At 47.1% G+C, this 19,899-nt stretch overlaps 1 protein-coding gene and 1 long non-coding RNA gene across 3 annotated transcripts in view; one reads left to right on the forward strand and one right to left on the reverse strand.

Annotated features, from left to right (window-relative positions):
• Window positions 1–7,376: 7,376 nt before the first annotated feature.
• LOC117884294 (cytochrome P450 2W1) overlaps window positions 7,377–19,899 on the reverse strand; it is a 14,346-nt gene continuing 1,823 nt past the window's right edge. Inside the window, exons 2-9 of the mRNA XM_034784581.1 lie at window positions 18,035–18,197; window positions 15,993–16,142; window positions 15,707–15,864; window positions 13,574–13,744; window positions 12,397–12,535; window positions 11,699–11,883; window positions 10,682–10,823; window positions 7,377–7,764 (exon numbers count right to left, since the gene is read on the reverse strand). Coding sequence (XP_034640472.1) covers window positions 7,574–7,764; window positions 10,682–10,823; window positions 11,699–11,883; window positions 12,397–12,535; window positions 13,574–13,744; window positions 15,707–15,864; window positions 15,993–16,142; window positions 18,035–18,197 — 1,299 coding nt within the window. The 3' untranslated portion in view covers window positions 7,377–7,573. The remainder of the gene's footprint in view (window positions 7,765–10,681; window positions 10,824–11,698; window positions 11,884–12,396; window positions 12,536–13,573; window positions 13,745–15,706; window positions 15,865–15,992; window positions 16,143–18,034; window positions 18,198–19,899) is intronic.
• Window positions 19,306–19,899, forward strand: part of LOC117884295 — an 8,883-nt gene continuing 8,289 nt past the window's right edge. The window contains exon 1 of one of the 2 annotated variants that reach the window (XR_004647542.1): window positions 19,306–19,433. This is a non-coding gene — a long non-coding RNA (uncharacterized LOC117884295). The remainder of the gene's footprint in view (window positions 19,434–19,899) is intronic. The other variant, XR_004647543.1, reaches the window with a different exon arrangement.

A 19,899-nucleotide genomic window follows, 5' to 3' on the forward strand; every position in this document is an offset into this window, starting at 1 on the left:
CCCCTCCTTCCTCCCACCAACTCCTGGTGAATCAAGATCCAAACCCCTTGGATCTCAAAACAAGGAAAAATCAATCAGGTTCTTAAAAAGAAGGCTTTTAATTAAAGAAAAAGGTAAAAATCATCTCTGTAAAATCAGTATGGAAATAACCTTACAGGGTAATCAAACTTAAAGAGCTCAGAGGACTCCCCTCTAGTCTTAGGTTCAAAGTACAGCAAACAAAGATAAACACTCTAGTAAAAGGTACATTTACAAGTTGAGAAAACAAAGGAAAACTAACACGCCTTGCCTGGCTATTTACTTACAAGTTTGAAATAGGAGAGACTTGTTTAGAAAGATGTGGAGAACCTGGATTGATGCCTGGTCCCTTTCAGTCCCGAGAGCAAACGCACTCCCAAACAAAGAACACAAACAAAAACCTTTCCCCCCTCCAAGTATCCCCCCCCCCTTGAAAGTATCTTGTCCCCTTATTGGTCCTTTAGGTCAGATGCCAGCCAGGTTACCTGAGCTTCTTAACCCTTTACAGGGAAAAGGATTTTGGAGTCTCTGGCCAGGAGGGATTTTATAGTACTGTACACAGGACAGCTGTTACCCTTCCCTTTATAGTTATGACACACTGTTTGTTAAACATTCGGCTTTTGACATTGCAGGGTGAAGGAACTACATTGGAGTAAGCCTGCCCGTGATGGAGCTCTTTCTGTTCTTCGCAGGCTTGCTCCAGAAGTTTACATTTCAGCCCTCGCCTGAGGTCGCAGAATCTGGGTTGGACTTCGGTGCTGAAGCTGGATTCACCATGAGACCACGACTCAGTCAGCCTGTGCTATTCTAAGTGAGTAAACTGGAGACATAACTAAAAAAATCTGTTATTTTATTGTTTTATCTTAGATTGCATAGAATGTTCCCACTAGCTCCACTTAAGAGAAACCACATCCTCCAACAAACGATAATATATATTCAGTCTATGTTTTGCAAATACTGGATATGTATAGAATATATTTGACCACACAGAGTAGGATTTTCAAAGGAACTGCCCAGTTCCCATTGAAAATTCCAGCCAGATAATTACTGAAAATATCAGGGCATTGACTAATTTTCTTTATATAGCAAATATATGGCTTAACACAAAACGCTGTCCTGGTTTCTAAGTGATTGGGAAAGAATGGAACCCTAGCTGTGGGTTATTCCTTTATTTGGAGTAAGGAGTGACACAGACACAAATATTGTGTTATTCTCAAATATTTGCTATTTCCCACTGCTATTGACATATTATAATGTACATTATTCCTAAATATCCATTATTGCCAAATATTTGCACACTCAACATCTTGAGCAGGGCTCCCAGCCTCCCTGCTGCAGAGACTTGGCAGCCCAGCCCAAGCTGGGGTTGTCAGGGCTTCAAGGCTCCAGGCTTCTTGGTAGCCTGATGTCAGGTGGCAGCAGAAGATTCAGGCTGTTAATGCAGCCTCGTCAATTTCCTTTCGAAAAATGTCAGTTTCAGTTTTTCTACATGAAAAAGTCAGACATTTTAAAATTACGACCGTTCATTTCAATGCTTTTTTTTTTTTTAATTTTGGAATTTCCCCTGGAACCGGCATCCCCTGCTAATGGGACCCACAGAATTTTTTTCAGTAGGGAAAGGGTAACTACATAGAGCAGGGGTGGCCAACCTGAGCCTGAGAAGGAGCCAGAATTTACCAATGTACATTGCCGAAGAGCAACAGTAATACGTCAGCAGCCCCCCATCAGCTCCCTGCCCCTGGCTCCCAGCACCTCCCACCCACCGGCAGCCTCGCTGATCAGCACCTCCCCCTTCCTCCCCACATATCCTGATCAGCTGTTGTGTGGCGTGCAGGAGGCTCTGGGGGGGAGCGGGAGGAGCGAGGGCATTGCAGGCTCAAGGGATGGCATGGGAAGGGGTGGAGTGGGGGCAGAGCCAGGGGTTGAGCAGTGAGCACCGCCCGGCACATTGGAAAGTTGGCGCCTGTAGTTCCAGCCCCGGAGTCGGTGCCTATGCAAGGAGCTGCATATTAACTTCTGAAGAGCAGCATGTGGCTCCGGAGACATAGAGGGAGGAGCACCCTGTGTATCCACTTTTCTCCTGCTACAGCTTCCTCCATGGTTTTGATCCCTAATGCCTCACCTGGCTGTGGGCACTGCACAGATGCCAATGTCCATTTCTCTGTTCACACACATGACTCTCATTTACAGTATGGGATGTTTTAATCTGTCTTAAATGCTGTGTATAAGGCCAGTACAGGGAGCAGATAGGGTTTTATAATGGGGATGGGGTTGAGAGACTGTCACTCAAAGTCTTCAAGCAGATAAACCATATGGGAGGGAATCACATAGAGGAAAATTCCGTTTCATGCAAGGGTTGATGGGAGATTGACCTCGCAGCTCTTTTTCATCCCTTGGTCCACATCATCCGCTGTTGCTCTCTTCTCATTCAGTGCTAGGTTGTGCAAACCATAGAGGAGCCAATGGGTCTACTCATGCAAATAAATGTTCACCTGGGTGGGTAAAGGCTACACAATCTAGTCCATGGATTGCAAATTCTTTGGGACAGGAGTTCCTCGGGTGGTGGTGAGACTTATAAGAGAAGGAAGTAAAGGAACCTACCCACTGAGTAATGTCTGAATGTTTCTTGGTTAATGATAAAATAGGACATATGACTTTGTGTTCTAAGACGTAGAATCATAGAATATCAGGGTTGGAAGAGATCTCAGGAGGTCATCTAGTCCATCTAGCAGGACCAACACCAACTAAATCATCCCAGCCAGGGCTTTGTCTTCCTCGCATGTAAGCTAATTTGTATATACTTTGTTCCAATGGATGTCTAAAACCCTGTGGGCTTAGTCCTTCTGTCCTCAGACAAGCCTTATTCGCAACGCTCAATGGGAGTTTTTCCTGAGTAAGGACTGCAAGGCTGGGCTGTCAGTCAATGCCGTGGTAGGATATTGGTGCCATCTTGTGGCCAAAAGGGGAGCAATAGATAAACTAGGTTCCTTAGAAATGTTACATTGCAACGCAGGGCACAAGCATTTGACCGACAAACTTTGCAGGTAGAGGAGGTGAAAATTTGAAGTCGGTTGAAGAATATGGAGATTGTATTTACACCCACTTCAAAGACTCATGAGCTGGTGTTTTCTGTCAGATCTGTAGCTGAGTCATAGTCATAGTTATGTTTTTCCATAATTTGGATGGACAGACGCACAGGAGGAGTCTTTCACGCAGAGATGTACCCCGCTGTCTGATTTCCTGAGGGCTGTAGAGTGATGCATTCTACCCATATGCTGATGATACAGGGATGAGCATAAGAAGTGTGATACATTTTTAAAAAATTGTAAATCAGAGCCTGTTCTCTGCCCCTGACATTAGCAGCTGATCGGTTGGCTCTGATTAATAGTCCATCTCAATCATTTCTGATGTATTTGCATCATGTAATCTGCAAAATTTCTACAAACAGCTGATCTCACTAGGCTCCTCTCACTTCATCAGAAGAGTCAAGCGTGGGAGGTGATGCCTGGGCTTCAGCAGAGACTGAAAGCCGTTGTTCAGGATAAGAGAGAGGCAGAATCATTTCGCTTTCCACCTCAAGGCTCTCAAAGCACTTCACAAACATGAACGAATAAACCTTCATAACACGCTGGGAAGGTAAGTGGTTTACAGGTGTGGCGAATGAGTCACAGAGCTTTTCAGTGACCAATCTCAGACAATGAGTCGACTGGGAATAAAACCTGGGTCTCTTGAATCCCCATCTCTTGCTCTAATCACTAGACTGTGTTGTCTCTTAACTGTTTGGAAACCAGTGCATCCCTAGATGGGTATCACTTGGAAACTGACTAAATCCCAGGGATGAAATCTTGACCACAAAACTCCCATTGACTTCAATGGAGCAAGGATTTCAGTCCAGATTTTGGGAGATGTCACTAAAGAGCGCTGTGGCAGGGACGGAGGGAGCCATTGTGGAAGCTGAGGGGACAGGCCTGGGTTAGGACTTGCCTTGAGTGATTCCTGACCTGACTTGCCTACCTTCTTTCAAGAATACCCAGCCTCCCTCCCTTGGCCTGATGTCCACCATGGACCATCTCCTTCTGACGCCTCCCTCAGGACTGGGATCCCCAGCCCAGGAGAAGTAGTGAGGGCCAGCAGCAGCTGCCAACAGCTGAGAGCGACTGGCACAGAGCCCACAGCAGTTCCAAGTAGGGAAGCAATATGAGTAGCAACAAAAGTTTGATGGGAAGCAGGAGGCTTTTTGTCTTCTTGGGAAGAAAGGTTCTTGCTTTCGCAGCCTGCAGGCAGGCTTTGGGGGTAAGGGTTAGGCAGGGCACAAGGGGCCTGTATCTATTCAGTGGAAGGAAAGCCCCCTCATCAGAGGTAGGAGGGAGAATTTATCCTGGGGTAGGTGAAAGGGAAAGTGAGTCAGTCCTAGCATGCTCACCCTTGGTGCAGAATGCTGAGGACTTCCTACTGAACGCTTGACATCAGTGGATGCCTCTCCCAAAGATATACTTTACTTCAGCCCAAAGAATGGGCTTCGTGTAGGGACACTGGCTGAAATTCTCTGGCCTGTGTTATGCAGGTCAAACTAGATGATCATAATGGTCAAATCTGTGAATCTGAAGATATGTGTTCACTGCAATCACAGGGGCTGGTTGTAGATTGTATAGCGACAACCCCAGCTAGCTTTAAAGCGTGGATACTGGTAGCAATGAAGCCATGGCAGCATGGGCTGTACAAGCTTGCCTGGGGTAAATATTTGGGCTATTAGTCTGCCTCAATGTAGTAGGACAAATCTCTTTCTCTGAGGGTTGTCTCCAAGCAACTTTCTGTGTCCTGTTTAAATGACTTCAGTTCTGTAGATTATATGCAATAAATACATTTTGGGGTTAAAACTTTATTGTGTGGCCAAATAAAAAGGAACGCATACATTGAGAGCTGATAGGAGAATGGATATGCAGCAATAGGAGTCAGCAGGCAAAGACAAGCACAGAACGATGCCTGAGCTAGACACGAATTAGAGCACAATTCATTAATACTGCGGCAGATAGAAAGAGCACTCGCCGGCAGAGGTGACAGCCGTGGCCAGGAGTACAGAACAGAACAAACCTCAAAGCCCACCCCCTACTCCCGCTGGTTTGCTGATCCCAGTTGTCCAGCTGACACAGTAACAATCCGTCAGACCCCACTCAAAACCGATTGCAAGAATGGGTTCCAAAAGTCCAACTAGTTATCCGTTGTGTGGAGAACAAGAAGAACATTTTCTCTCATTTAGCCAGCCCAAGGAGGGCAGAAATCCATAAAGGTGTGCATGGCATTGGATTACTTTTCCATGTCATCGGCTCTTTATAGACACCTGCCAGTGCAGGTCTCAAGAGGCATCTCTTCTCTCTTTCATTTAGATGATGAAGCAGACTTGTATTGTCAGAGACAGAACTGCCTATGTCAGTTTCCAGTTTTCGCTCACTCCCTCTAAGGACTCTGTTCCCAAAAATTGTAATAGCAGATCACGCTCAAATCACGTGAACAAGTCAAGTTTTCCCAGTTCTACAGCCTCAGCGGTTGACATCTGGAGCATATCTGGAAGGATAACCTAGTAGAATTTTGGTAGAAGCTATGAATGGCTACAGAAACCTTGAAGAAAGTCACTGGATCAGCAATTCTCCAACGGTGAGTCGGGACCCCAAAGTGGGTCATGCAACCCTGATTTAATGGGCTGGCTTAGACTTTCCGGGGCTGAAGACAAAGCCCGAGCCCCACTGCCTGGGGCTGAAGCCCGAGGACTTCAGCCCTGGGTGACAGGGTTCAGGTTACAGGCCCTCTGGCAGGAGCTGAAGCCCTTGGGCTTTGGCTTTGTCCCCACCCGGGACAGCAGGGCTTGGGCAGGCTCACGCTTTGTTCCCCCTCCTGGGGGCATGTAGTAATTTTTGTTGTCAGAAGGGGGTCAGGGTGCAATGAAGTGTGAGTACCCCTGCACTCAATCCTATTGGATGGCTCTAGCATGGGGCCCCGACAGCATTTCTGCCCATTACAGATTAATGGTGCTCGTGTCTTCTTGAGAGAGGTAGCTTTTACGGTCAGATTCCCATAATATTCTTATTCAGAACACAGCTCATTCCATAGGTGCAGGAGCGTGTACACTATAGAAGTTAGGAGTCTATTACAGGAGTGGGTGCGTGAGGTTCTGTGGCCTGCAATGTGCAGGAGGTCCAACTAGATCAGGGGTGCAGGGCTGGCTCCAGGCACCAGCCCACCAAGCATGTGCTTGGGGCGGCGCCTGGAGAGGGGCGGCGCGGCGGGGCGCTCCGGCCCGAGAGCGGGGCCGCGACTGGGCTCGCTGCCTTCCCCGCGGCGCTCCGGCCGCCGGGGGCTCTCTGCCCTCCCCCCGGCACTCTGGCCGCCGGGGAGGGCAGAGAGCCCCGGCTGGGTTCGCCGCCCTTCCCCCAGCACTCTGGCCGCTGGGGGCTCGCCGCCAGGGAGAGCGGAGAGCCCCAGCCGGGCTCTCCGCCCTGCTCCCGGCGCTTTGACTGCCAGGGAGAGCGGAGCCGCAGCGGGCTCGCCGCCCTCCCCCCGGCGCTCCGGCCTGTCGGGGATTGCAGGCCCGTGGCTGGGCTCAGTGCCCTCCACTGCCGAGCTGGGGGGGGGCGCGGCGGGTGGCTTTTTTGCCTAGGACCGCAAAAAAGCCAGAGCTGGCCCTGCAGGGGTGGGCAAACTACGGCCCGCAGGCCAGGAACCGTCCTGCCCGGCCCCCGAGCTCCTGGCTCAGGAGGCTAGCCGCCAGCCCATCTCCTGATGTTTCTCTCCCCCACAGCCGCAGTTCGCTCGCTCCGCCGCTAGTGCAGTGCTCTGGGCGGTGAGGCTGTGAGCTCCTGGGGCAGTGCAGCTGCAGAGCCCGGCCTGACCCAGTGTTCTCAGCTGCGTGGTGGCGCAGTGGCGGTGACGTGGCCCGGCTCCAGCTGGGTCGCGTGGCTGTAGCACCACCAGCCACTGGTGCGCCAGGCAGCGCGGTAAGGGGGCAGGAATCGGGGAGGGTTGGATAGAGGGCAGGGGAGTTTGGGATGGTGGGCAGGGGGTGGGGATGTGGATAGGGGTCGGGGCAGTTGTGGGGGGTCAGGAGTCCCGGGGGGGCAGTCAGGAAGGAGGGGGGGTTGGATGGGGTTGCAGGGGCAGTCAGGGGACAGGGAGAAGGGGTGGTTGGATGGGGCAGGGGTCCCGGGGGGCTATCAGGGAACAGGGGGGGTTGGATGGGGCAGGAGTCCCAGGGGAGGCAGATAGGAGATGGGGGACAGGCCACGACCCCCTCCCCTAACCGGCCCTCCATACAATTTACGAAACCCGATGCGGCTCTCAGGCCAAAAAGTGCCCACCCCTGAAATAGATGATCACGATAGTCCTTTAAAGTCTATGAGAAGCAGAGTGTGAAGCGACTGCAGTGCATATAATGCAATAGCTATCTCATCTGGAACATATTAACCATTTCGCCAAGATTCTGCCTTCTCTTTGTTGCGTCCAGGCGAAATGTCCTGTGCAGTCAAAGTCAATACAAAGGAATGATTCCCTAATTCTGTCCTGCTTATTCACACAGAACAGCACAGGCTGACTGAGGTTGTGGTCTTAAAGTAAAAGTAGTCTGAGGAACCGCAAGGTCCAGGTCTGCTTCTGTGAGCCCTGGCGGGGGTTGGAAAGTAAACGTCTGCAGCAACCCTACAAAGAACAGAAACAGCTCCATCTTGGCCAGACTTTCTCCAATGCAATTCCTGCGCCCTGCAGTGTCAAAAATGATTAGATTTAACTGTCAGAGAAATAGTTACAGAGGTTAATTGTTAATGTTATAGCCCAGGTCTACACTAGCGGGGGGTCGACCTAAGATACGCAACTTCAGCTACACGAATAGCGTAGCTGAAGTTGGCGTATCTTAGGTCGACATACCTGGCCGTGAGGACGGCGGCGAGTCGACCGCTGCTGCTCCCCCGTCGACTCCGCTTCCGCCTCTCGTGAGCTGGAGTTCCGGAGTCGACGGGGAGCACGATCGGGGATCGATTTTATCACATCTACACTAGATACACTACCGATAGATCCCGGTGGGTAGTGAAGACTTGCCCATAATAGTCATCAGGTGATCTATTAGGAGCAGTAATGGGACTCCTCGTGAACCATTGTACCCAATTGAACTGACATATAGTTACAGCAAAATAATCTGTGTTGTAGCCAGATGATTATGCCAGTAGCTCATGTTGCCACGATATGCATGTTGATTCCTTTGTCAGCCATGTTCATATAGCAAGGAGGTGATAGGCACCTGGTAAATTGCCAGGCTATGTAATACATGAAATTATTATGCACCGTCTTCCCTGGCAGGCTGTGGTCTCTAGTGGATAGGACATAACTAGAGATCTGAATTCAGCCACTGAGTTGTTGTGTGACCCTGGGTATGTCACTTCCCCTCTCTGTGTGTTTGTTCCCTTCCCATGCTGTGTCTGTCTTGTCTGTTTAGATTGTGAGCTCTACAGGGCAGGGACCACCTCTGGCTGTGTATTTGTACAACACCCAGTACAATGGGGATCTGTACCTAGGTTGAAATCTTCAGATGCAACTGTAGTCCACAGACATCATCCACAGACTTATCCTGACACCCCGGCCCCTGAGCACTTTCAAACAACCCCTTTCTCTTAAAAATCAACTTTCCCGAGAAACGTTCCCTTCCCCAAAGGTGGAATGGTTTGAAGACTTGTAGGCTATCACCCAGCCAGTCTCACTTTGGTGACTGTCTTTTGTTCTTGGCTCCCATAAGTTTGTTTCTTTTTTAGCAGGATGCCCTGTCCCAGAATGACAGGATCTGAGAGATGACATCATGAAGAAATCAGAGGAAAGCAAGAACGTGGCTTTTGACCTCAAAAAAAAATCACTGCTGATGATTTTTGCATCAAAAATGCAAACTCACGGCTGATGCTGTCGCAGCAAATCCCACACTGGAAAGCGGGGTGCAGAATCATAGCTGGACTCCTGACCCCCAGCTCCCACAGCCGACTTTTAACAGAGACGGCTGTAAAGTGTCGGGTTGCAAGGCAGGATTTGAGAGATTCTGCAGGAAATCTCCCTCTACAATACCTTAGGATTCCTGCAGTGCTGGGATTTGTAAAACTCCTAGTAAGGCTACTCTTTCCAGCTGTGCCTACTTGTAATGCACTCTGTTGGATAACAGCTCGTGCAGGCCAGGAAGGAGGCAGCTTTGGAAATTAACAGCATTTGGAAACATTTATTGCTGTGCCCCAGCAAGGAGGCTGGTTAGAGGACACCTCTTCACTAAAGAGGGATTAGGATGGAATTTCACAGGAAATTTCTGATACCTTGCAATGTTCCTTGCCCGTCAAAATGTCATTTGACTTCTTGGGATGGGCTGTTTGTTTTATTCCACCTTGGCTGCGTGTTTGCGTATGTGTGTATGTGTGCGCGTCCATGCACACGCAAATACACATTTAGAGGGGTGGAGTAGGTCAGTATTTTACACCTCTGTCTAGCACAGGAGTGTGCAAACTATGGCCCGGGGGCCGCATCTGGCCATTCAGATGTTTTAATCCTGCCCTCGAGCTCCTGCCGGGGAGCAGGGTCTGGGGCTTGCCCCGCTCCATGCCGGGGAGCAGTGTTGACGGCTTGCCCCACTCTGCGTGGCTCCCAGAAGCAGCGACATGTTCCACTTCCAGCTCCTATGCGTAGGGGCAGCAAGGGGGCTCCGCATGCTGCCCCTGCCTGAAGCGCTGCCCCCACAGCTCCCATTGGCCAGGAACGGCGGCCAATGGGAGCTGCAGGGGCGGCGCCTGCGGATGGGGCAACATGCAGAGCCACCTGGCTGCGCTTCCACATAGGAGCTGTAGAGGGGACATGCTGCTGCTTCCGGGAGCTGCTTGAGGTAAGCGCCATACGGAGCCTGCACCCCTGCCCTCCTCCCATGCCCCAACCCCCTGCCCCAGCCCTGATCCCCCTCCCACCTTCCGAACCCCTTGGTCCTAGCCTGGAGTACCCTCCTGCATCCCCAACCCCTCATGCCCAGCCCCACCCCAGAGCCTGCACCCCCAGCCAGAGTCCTCACCCCTTCCCACACCTCAACCCCCAATTTCATGAGCATTCATGGCCTACCATACAATTTCCATACCCAGATGTGGCCCTTAGGCCAAAAAGTTTGCCCACCCCTGGTCTAGCAACTTTCAATTAAGCCCACCACCTCCTTGTGGCAGAGTATTATTAACTGTATTTTGCAGACGAAGAAATTGAAATCCAGAAAGGATTCAGTGATGTGTCCAGGCCACAGTAAGTCAATGGTACAGCCTTGTGTATCTGGTTTAGGGTATCATTCAAGTCCTGTTTATTTTGGCTGGCCTCTCCTTGGCACCTTTTGGGCTCCTTTCCTTGTTCTTTTGGAGCCGATACCCTTCCTTTCCTTTGCCTACCTTTGTATCAGTTGAGAACTGATCCATTTTGTTAGAGGGAAGGCTTATGCTGAGATAAGTCAGGTCTGTTGCAGATTCATTGTCTCTGCTTGGCTGGGTATTAGGTTTGCTTGGTCCTTTTTGAAATACTGAAATAGATCTCTCCTGATCAATGCTCTGTTTCCTAATACAAAGTTCCTGATCCTACCAGAACCTGAGAAACCTCTGCTCCTTTCAGGATAGGGCCCCTTAATTACCTGTGGAGAATGGCAGGAAAGCTTCTTTCTTTACAAAGTTCCCATCAGCATCAAGAAAGTGGTTGGGGTTAAACTCATGTGGTGTCTCCCACTGTGTTTTATCCAGCAGCACCGAGGTGAGGGAAGGAATCACGGTTATTCCCTGGAATACAACATGAAGCACAAACTAAAAGAGGTGTTTGGTTCTACAAACCCCTGTACTTCCATGAAATCTCTGATCCAACTGACACTCCGATCGTGAGGAATTCTCTTAGGGGTACATTACTCTGTGCTCTTTGGGGCAACGAGCATCCTTTTTTTCAGTTTTGTACAATGCCTAACACAATGGGGTCCTGGCCCCTGAGTGGGGCTTCTTGGTGCTACCACATAGCAATAATGATAACAACATCATTCAGAGTAGGACATGATGCTGCCAATGCCATACTCAGATGGGCAAGGACATTGTAGCTGTGCGAGTACTGGTGACTGAGGCAAGGAAGGGCTGCAGGATTTGGTCCTTAAAGGTTACTGAATTCCACTGATCTACTCTTTGTCAGTCTCCACCCTGCCGTTTAAGCTTTGCTTCTTCCTGTGACCCAAACCTCGGTCTGATTGAAGTAAATGTGAATCTTCCTACGGGCTTCACTGAAACCTGGATTTTACCTGTTTGCTGTGCCAAATTCCAGCTTTAATTCTGGTTTCTACCAGGTGCACTTGCATAGATGATTTGAACCCTTCCATTCAGAGCACTGTACATGGTACAGGCTGAGATTTTCAAGGCAGTGTAGAGTATTTAGAAGATGGCTAAATCCCCAGGACTGCCTTGAAAACTGCAAACATGGGGCCAGATCCTGCATGCCAGCCTTCCAGAATACCTCACACTGCAAATAGCCCCCCTGAGTCAAACAGAGCTACTCTTGGAGTGAGGAATTACTCACATGAGGATGGCAGAATCTGGCCCTTAGTATCTAAGTATCCATTCATTGCTGTTGGCAAGGGCGGAACGTAGTGGTATCCATTAAAAAAAGTGATACATACCTTGGGGAGGAAGTAGCCTCTGAAATGTGTATCAACAGATGTGCACCGTGGAACGTGTGGCAGCAGGGTGATGAATCGCTGCACTTCATGTATCACCGCATTTGTAAATGGCATGTTTTTCCGGTCTTCATATGTGGCCTGGCTTCCTGATTGGACAATGGTCCCAATCTCCTCTTGTACCTTTTCTAAAAGTAAAAGCAAACGCAAATGTGTCCTATCAGAAGGGCTCTCTCCCCACTTTTGAATTTGCTTTGGCAAAATCAAACCACATTTTGCAAACCCTAAACCTGGCTTCCTCAGGCACCTCAAGTCTCTCTGGATTTCAGGCATGTGTGTTTTGTTTTGTTGTGTTTTGTATCATACTATCTACACAGCCCTTGTCTATGCTTCTCCCTCCAGGAAATAGAAAAATCCAGTTTTGGAAGACAGAAGCCAGCCTTACTCAACTTAGACTGCAAACTCTTTGAGACAAGGACAATCTTTTTGTTCGGTGTTCATACAGTGCCTAGCACATTGGGGTCCTGATCCGTGATTGGGGTTCCCACATGCTACCGCAATACAAATAATAACTAATAATAAAGAGAGGGGATGCAGCTTTTGTGGCGAAAGCAGCATTGGCATCTACACATCAGATACTTAACCTGACTTTCTTATTAAAACAAGGCACCGACAAAGAGTGAAACCATAGAGCGGCTCACTTTGGATCTCTGGATATTTCATCATCAGTAGGATGGCCCATTGCAAGGTTGTGGCAGTTGTCTCAGTTCCAGCCATGACCAGGTCAAGTACAGATGCTATTATGTTTTCATCATGAAACAGGCTGTCTTTCTTGTTTGTCTCCTTTAAACACACAAGTTTCAGTTAGTGTTGAAAGTGCTCTTGTTCACTCTGACTGAGGCAAAATTACAACTGAGTAAGATTTGGGAAGTCCCACCTCGCCCATCGCATTTTCAGGCATTCTCATAGATTTGCGAGCCAAGGGGAAGCCAGTGGAGGATTTCAGAACCGAGGGCAGAGTTGGATCTGAGCCACCCAGTGCAGATCTGCATGGAGAGCTGAACTTCCCCAGAAGCTAGAGGGGTTTTGATACAAGTGATTGGTTCGGGGTCCATCTCTAATCTGAAGCAGGGCTGAGCTCCGCTTTGGATGGTATTCGCAAACTCACCCCTGCAGTTCATTTTGCAGGGGTTGGAAATAAATACCTATTCCCTTCTGTGTGCAGCTGGAGATTCGAGTTCAATGATTTCAAACCTCCAAGAGATACCTCCCACTCTACCTGCCTGGTTGGAATGTGTGCAAAGATTTTTTGTGAACATTCTCCCCTGCCAGACTGTTGGAGCATAGTGATCCTTGAACCCAGCTCAATATGAATGGCTAGGAGGTGCAGTGTACATATCTGGCCCCGCTCTGTTTGAAAGAAGAAAAATGTAGAGTCTAAATGTTTTTTGTTTTAATATTACACTGAGATCAATCTGTCTTAGAAATCACAGTGGCCAGATGCAAGGAATAAATGCAGGGCCAGGACATGTAGCTGTGATATAACAACTGACTTCCTTATTCCTTTTAGAACAATGAGATCAATGATTGGTTTCTTTATTAACACAAAGCGTCAGATTCATCCTTTATGAAACCCTATTGATTTTCTTGTAGGAACAAACAGTTGATCATAGATTATAAAGTGGGGTCGTGTTTCCACATCCAATTTTGGTGAAACATTCACTAGATAAATTATGGCAAAAGTAAGGGAACGGAGTTTGATTTCAGTTCCATCTGGATAACGGCATTGACCTCAGGAAGGTTACGTTGATGTGGCTGAGATCAGGAGCTAGTTAAGTGTTTTTGTTGAAAACAGACTAAATTGTCTCGGTCACGTACCTGGTGCTGTTTGAACACTAATGCATCAACGTAGCTCAGAGAGTTCTCGCTGAGATCTTGTCTGCTGATCTGGATGTAATTCCTTAAAATGATGCGCACATCTTCTATTTTTTTAAGTAAAATCTTGTGGGTTTTGAGAAATAATCCAAGGAATGGGTAGAAATTAAAAAACTAGTAAGGAAAAAGAATGGATGCGTTAAACCCAAAGTGCCAAGATACAGGAAGAGCCATGCCAAAGGGTGCTGGGATGGCCTGTCATTACAGGTCTGTAACATTGTCCCGTAGAGGTTTGTAATGATAACCAGCACTCCTGATGTCACTGGGACTCCACCTGGGTGAAGCTAGCCCATTTGAATGTAGGGCGGGGCCTTATGCTTTCAGGCCCTGATTCAGCAAGGTTCTTAAGCACAGGCCTAACTAGAAGTTCATGAGCGGTCCCATTGGAGCAGATTTTCTACAGCATCTGAGCTCTGCTAAAACACAGGGATGAAGCCACAAGGGAGCCAGTTGCGTCTCTCTGATTCTGAGGTGCCAGGTTCTCAGCACAAGGGTAAAGCTTAAAGGAAGCAGCTCTAACCTACACCACAGGTGTAGGGTCCCTTGGGAACCGTATGCTAGATACGAATTGGGTGCACTGCTCCACCAAGCCCCTCCCGCCAAGAGTCCCGGACATGCCGACCCTGTATCCCCTATGTTGGGCTGGGGCAGGAGTTGGCTATGCCAGCTGAGAGTTCCCTTGCACAAAGGAAATTCTCCTCTGGCCACATTAAGTCCACTTTGTGCCACAAAATCTAGTCCTTTGATTTCAGTGGGGCTAGGTACATGATTAAGTACTTTGCTGACTCCTATGAAGCATGTTTAACACAGCCATAGTCTCTGAACCCGGACTATGATTAGAAAATACAAGCGAGGCAGGCAAAGGCTGCACTTTCGTGTACAATGAAATGACATTTAAGAACAAATAGAATAAATTAAAAAGATAAAGTCTCAAATTTGCGGGGGGAACCAACATTCAGTTCAGGGCTAAAATTCATATAGCATAATTCTCATCTCAGATCCACACCAGACAGCAATTCTCAGTGGGACTATTCTGTGTATCATAGAGGCTATCAGCCGCCTGGTCACAAAGATGTTGCTCTTGTCTGTGCTGATAAAAACAAGAACTAATAGGTTGTAGCCCCAGGCACCAGTTATTCATATATCGCTGCCTGAAACTAGCGTGTTAGTAAACTGTTTCATGAGCACAATATCTTCCATTCTGCACTATTACCTATCACTTTAGCTGGTGCGAATAGATACTGTGGTACCAGTTCATACTAAGACACGACTATCACCTTCGTTTCCTAGGGTGATACATGCCATGAACTGGCTGGAATAAACCCTGCATGTGACCATCCTCACATGAACAACAGAAGGAGCTGTCAGGTGAAATGTGATCCTCCCCCCTCCCCCCACCATTGAATTAATGATCCAAATGCAAATTACAACACTCAGGAACACTGTGGATTTGTGACTCTGTCTAGGGACCTATAAACCAACCAGTGGATTTCCTCCACCCAAACAAGTTTTTCTTGTTACAGATGCAATGTAGATAACCTTCGTTTAGTAAGTATAATTCAGTACAGGTCACTAATAGATGTGGAAAATAGTCACCACACAATGGACATGTTACAAAATCTATGAATACAGCTGATGCTATTTCTCATGCTCACTGGTAGTCTCAGCTTTGAGGCGAAGAGGGCACAGAGCCTGAACTCCATTTTTGGGGCTAGAAGGGTTCTTACCTCCCATGTCATGGTTGAAGCACATTGGCTGGAGAGTTGGGGAAGCTTGCAGAGTGAATCCAACCCTTCACAACAGGGTTATTCCTAACTCACAGCCCCTTTGTTCAGTCTGTTAGACCAATGATTTGTAAATGGTGGTAGGCGGGTTGCAATTACATACTATACAGCTTGGTTTCAAATATGGTCTGAGGTTCAGACTCCGTTTTAATGACACTGATTATAATTATGAAGGCAGCACCCTGAGTACTATTGATTTTTAGATGGGATGTGCTAGTTCTTACAGCCTGAGATCTGCTGCGCTGGGTCATGGAGCCTGTATGACTCAAAATACACTGGAAGAGTTACTTACATGCAAGAATGGAGATCCAAGAAGAACCATAACTTCATCTATGAGTCTTAACAGAGTGACAAAGGTTGGGTCTTTGTAGTCAAACCGGTCCCCAAACAGCATAAGAAAGGTGATGTTGGTTGGAGCAGCGTTAAATGACTTGAGGCTAAATGGCTCACCTGTAATAAGAACAAACAAAAGGATAAACATAACTCTCATGCCACAGCCTCACCACTGACTTGTGTTTACAACGGTGCTTGAAAAGTCTGAGCAATGCGATATTTAACCTTAATATTCACCAGCTCACCTCTGGAAGATTTGATTGTCTCAATAAGTAAATGAAGCTCTTCAAGAATTTTTTCCTCTATCAGCTTTTTCCCCATTCCAAGATTGCGCATGGTTGACACAGTGAATCTTCGTGTCGTTCTCCACAGCTCTCCATTAGAAAAGAATACACCTGAGGTATATGTAAGGTATATGTGATTGCTGAGAACGTAGAACTCAAGGGGATCCTAACTCTACTTAAAAGAATATGAGAATATCTCCACAGTTTCTCTCCCTCCATTTCTCCTTGCTGTTCCATTATCCCATTTGCCATTCATTTCTATGTCCTCCTCCTAGCTCCGTCCATCAATCCCAGCCATCTTTTACTTCCTGGAAATAGTTTTCCTCCCAGTTCAGACTTTGCCATTCATTGCTATGTCCTCCTCCTAATTCCGTCCACCAATCCCAGCCATCCTTTACTTCATGGAAATAGTTTTCCTCACAGTTCAGTTTTTGCCATCACACTCATGTGGGAGGCAACCAGGCATTTAGAGCACTCCATTTTTTAATACATTTTCTGTGTGACTTTAGTGCTGATATAATGTGCCAGATTAACAGCCTTGAAGACCCAAATCCTCTATGGTCCATTCAACTGGTGCCGCAAGGGTAGCAGAGGCAAAAGTTTCAGGCTGTGCCCTAAATCTGACATGACCTCTAGTGGTCAAGGGATAACAGAGTCTCCAAGCCCTTAGTCAATCCTTGGCATCTCTGCTGAAGCTACCAACAAGTCTGTTATTTAGTACTGTTGTTGGTATTTGCTTGTATGATGTGGACAGTATCCCTCTGAGAATGAAGCTGAGTCCACCAAACTCATTTCACCCAGATCAACTAAAAGTCAGTCGCTCGTCATAGCTGCTGATCTGGATTAGAATTGACCTAGGAGCTAAATGTGAAAGATTTTCTACTGCCCCCATTATATCAATGTTACAGATATACTGACTCTGGCAAGGGTGACCAGACAGCAAGTGTGAAAAATCGGGACAGGGAGTGGGGAGTAATAGGAGCCTATATAAGAAAAAGACCCAAAAATCGGGACTGTCCCTATAAAATCGGGACATATGGTCACCCTAACTCTGGCCAATTCTTTTCCTCCTTCCATTGATTTGTCAGTTTGTAGCCCTGAGATCAGCTCTCAGAGTGTGACTGGGGGGGCTCTATCACACGTGGTAATCAAGGAGCACTGTGTGATAGCTGATGCTGGAGCGCCTAGTTAAGCTTTGAGCTAGAGAGTGGAAGAAATAAGAGGAGGATCCAGGTAAAATGTTTTCTAAGCCAATCATGGATATGGGGACGGAGGAACTGCCTTGGATGGAGCTGTTTGAGGGAAGGGATCACAGATTTGGCTCATAACCGTTATCTGAACCTGTGATATATTGTTCTACAAAGGGCCATTTTTGGAGGCAGGACTTTCTGGAATGAATACATCCAAAATGGCAGCACCGACTGGCAAGAGAGGTAAAATACGGAGCGCCAAATCCAGTATGGTTCATCTTTCATGAACTGATACCTCAGGTAAAATGCATTAATTGCAGTGAGGCACCTAACTCACATTGGCTGCTTATGGGAATTAGTCACATAGTTTTCAGAGTAACAGCCGTGTTAGTCTGTATCCGCAAAAAGAAGAACAGGAGTACTTGTGGCACCTTAGAGACTAACAAATTTATTAGAGCATAAGCTTTCGTGGACTACAGCCCACTTCTTCGGATGCATCTTATGCTCTAATAAATTTGTTAGTCTCTAAGGTGCCACAAGTACTCCTGTTCTTCTTTTTGCAGTCACATAGTTGTCATTGTGCCTTTAAAATTCTGCCCTCATCTTTTAAAATTCAGGATGTTAACTGGTCACGAAGTTGTTTGCCAAAGTAATTGTCGCTAATGACAAGAGCTGCACACTGGAGAAGCAGAATTTTGGGGTCAGTTTAGCTAAAATACAGACTCGGGGCAGGACTTCCAAAAGTTCTCAGGCCATGGTGGCCTTGGCCTAGCTGAGCCCTTTTGAAACTCTCACATCTCCAAGGGCTAGTACCATTTCCATGCTGGATTTGTTCAAATATTGGGATGGGGGGTCGGTCTACAAATTCATCTGTGAAGTTCACGAGCGCCTCCTTCACGGCTTCGTATCCAGTGAGGACTACAGCTTTCTGGGACCCAAAGTGGAGGGTGAACACTGGCCCGTATTTTTCTGCTAGCTGGAAGAGAGGCAGGGTTTTAGTATCATCAATGTAGAGAGCGCATTAAGAAACCCCTCATTTCCTCTTCATACCTAAAGCTTATGCTGGTGTATTTGTTTATAGCACTAATCTGACTGGCATATGCATGAGTTCAGCACTAAATTCCGTTGGTCTAGTAGGAGCACAATTCTCTTCTGTGTGGGGAAAACCACACACGCGTCAGCCCAATCTCCAACTCGGTGGCATTCAGACTAGGAAATCTGGCCCCATGTATTTTAAACAAACTCATACTTTTACATACTCTTGAACATTAAAAATGAGATATTCATAAATCCTCAGTGTTTACACACTTTGTTTACTCTTTGCACTTCTCTTAATTTAGTCAGGGAAAATCTAGGAATCACTGATGTCTATTCTTGATTCAGAAACAATGCTGGGTAGTTAGAAAGGGGGGGAAATGTTCCATGTCAGGTAGCTGAAGTATAGTCATTAAAAGGATAGTTCTGGTATAGTCTATAGACTGGTATAGACTATTAGCTGGATGTTTGAGCTCAGTGCCACAAGAGAATATTCTCAGGTCTACAGGAAGCTAAAAGTCTGGTTTTGTTCTTAAGAAGAACGAGAATAAAAACCAAACAGACCCCTAAAGAATGGGGATCAGTTAATAAACAAAGTGGAGGAATAAGAGAAAGATAGATACAAACAGACCTGTTGTTACAAAATGTATAACAATTCGTATAGCGATTGTGACTCACTTAAAGGCGTATTGCTAGAGCTGTGAAAAGAACAGAAATTCCATTTCATGCAGGATTTCAAGTTTTTTTTAATTTCTTTTTGGTCTGATTTGGAATGAAAACTGAAAATAGCAAAATTCTCCATGAAAGAAAATATTTAAAAAAAAATGTTTTGACTCCATCCAAATGTTTCATTTTGATTTTTTGAGTTTATATTCTACTATATTGTATTCTATTCTATTGTACATTATAAAATTTAAGAAAATGCAAATTAAAAGTTGTTTTGAAAGGAAACATCTAAATGTTTTATTCCAAAAATGTCGACATTTTGACACATCTGAACTTTTTTTTTTTTGCTAACTACTCTAAACTATCTGTTCAATCTTCTATTTAGCTGTGACACTCTTGCTACTTTCCCCAGACCTGAAGAAGAGCGCTTGTAGTGCTAAAGCTTGTCTCTGTCACCACGATAAGTTGGTTCAACAAAAGACACTGCCTCACCTCCACCGTGTCTAATTTCGTAAGTATGTCTGCAGAGTTGGCTGTGCTGGGGGGCAGATTCCCGTTCATGTTTGGTAAAGAATCATGTTTGCTAATGACTCCCAGGGACACTCTGCATGTAGCATAACTCCCTGGGGGGAGAACCCTAGTTTCATGGGGGCGGCATGTGGGCACATGCTGCTAGCCGCTATGTGTCTTGCATTTTTAGGTGAGCAGAATGGGATCCCCCCACACACACACCCCTGTGTGAGGTCAATGCACTCAGGATATATGTTAGGGTTACCATATTTAAAAAATAAAAAAAGAGGACACTCCACGGGCCCCAGCCCCGCCCCTTCCCCGCCCGCCCCCACCCCGGCCCCGCCCCAACTCCACCCTTTCCCCGCCCCTTCCCCAAAGTCCCCGCCCTAACTCCCCCTCCTCCCTCCCAGCCACGCGAAAAGGGCTGCCCGAGCGCTACCAGCTTTCCGGTTTGCTGGGCAGCC

This window comes from Trachemys scripta, chromosome 10 (assembly GCF_013100865.1).
Source record: "Trachemys scripta elegans isolate TJP31775 chromosome 10, CAS_Tse_1.0, whole genome shotgun sequence".
Taxonomy (NCBI): Eukaryota; Metazoa; Chordata; order Testudines; family Emydidae; genus Trachemys; species Trachemys scripta.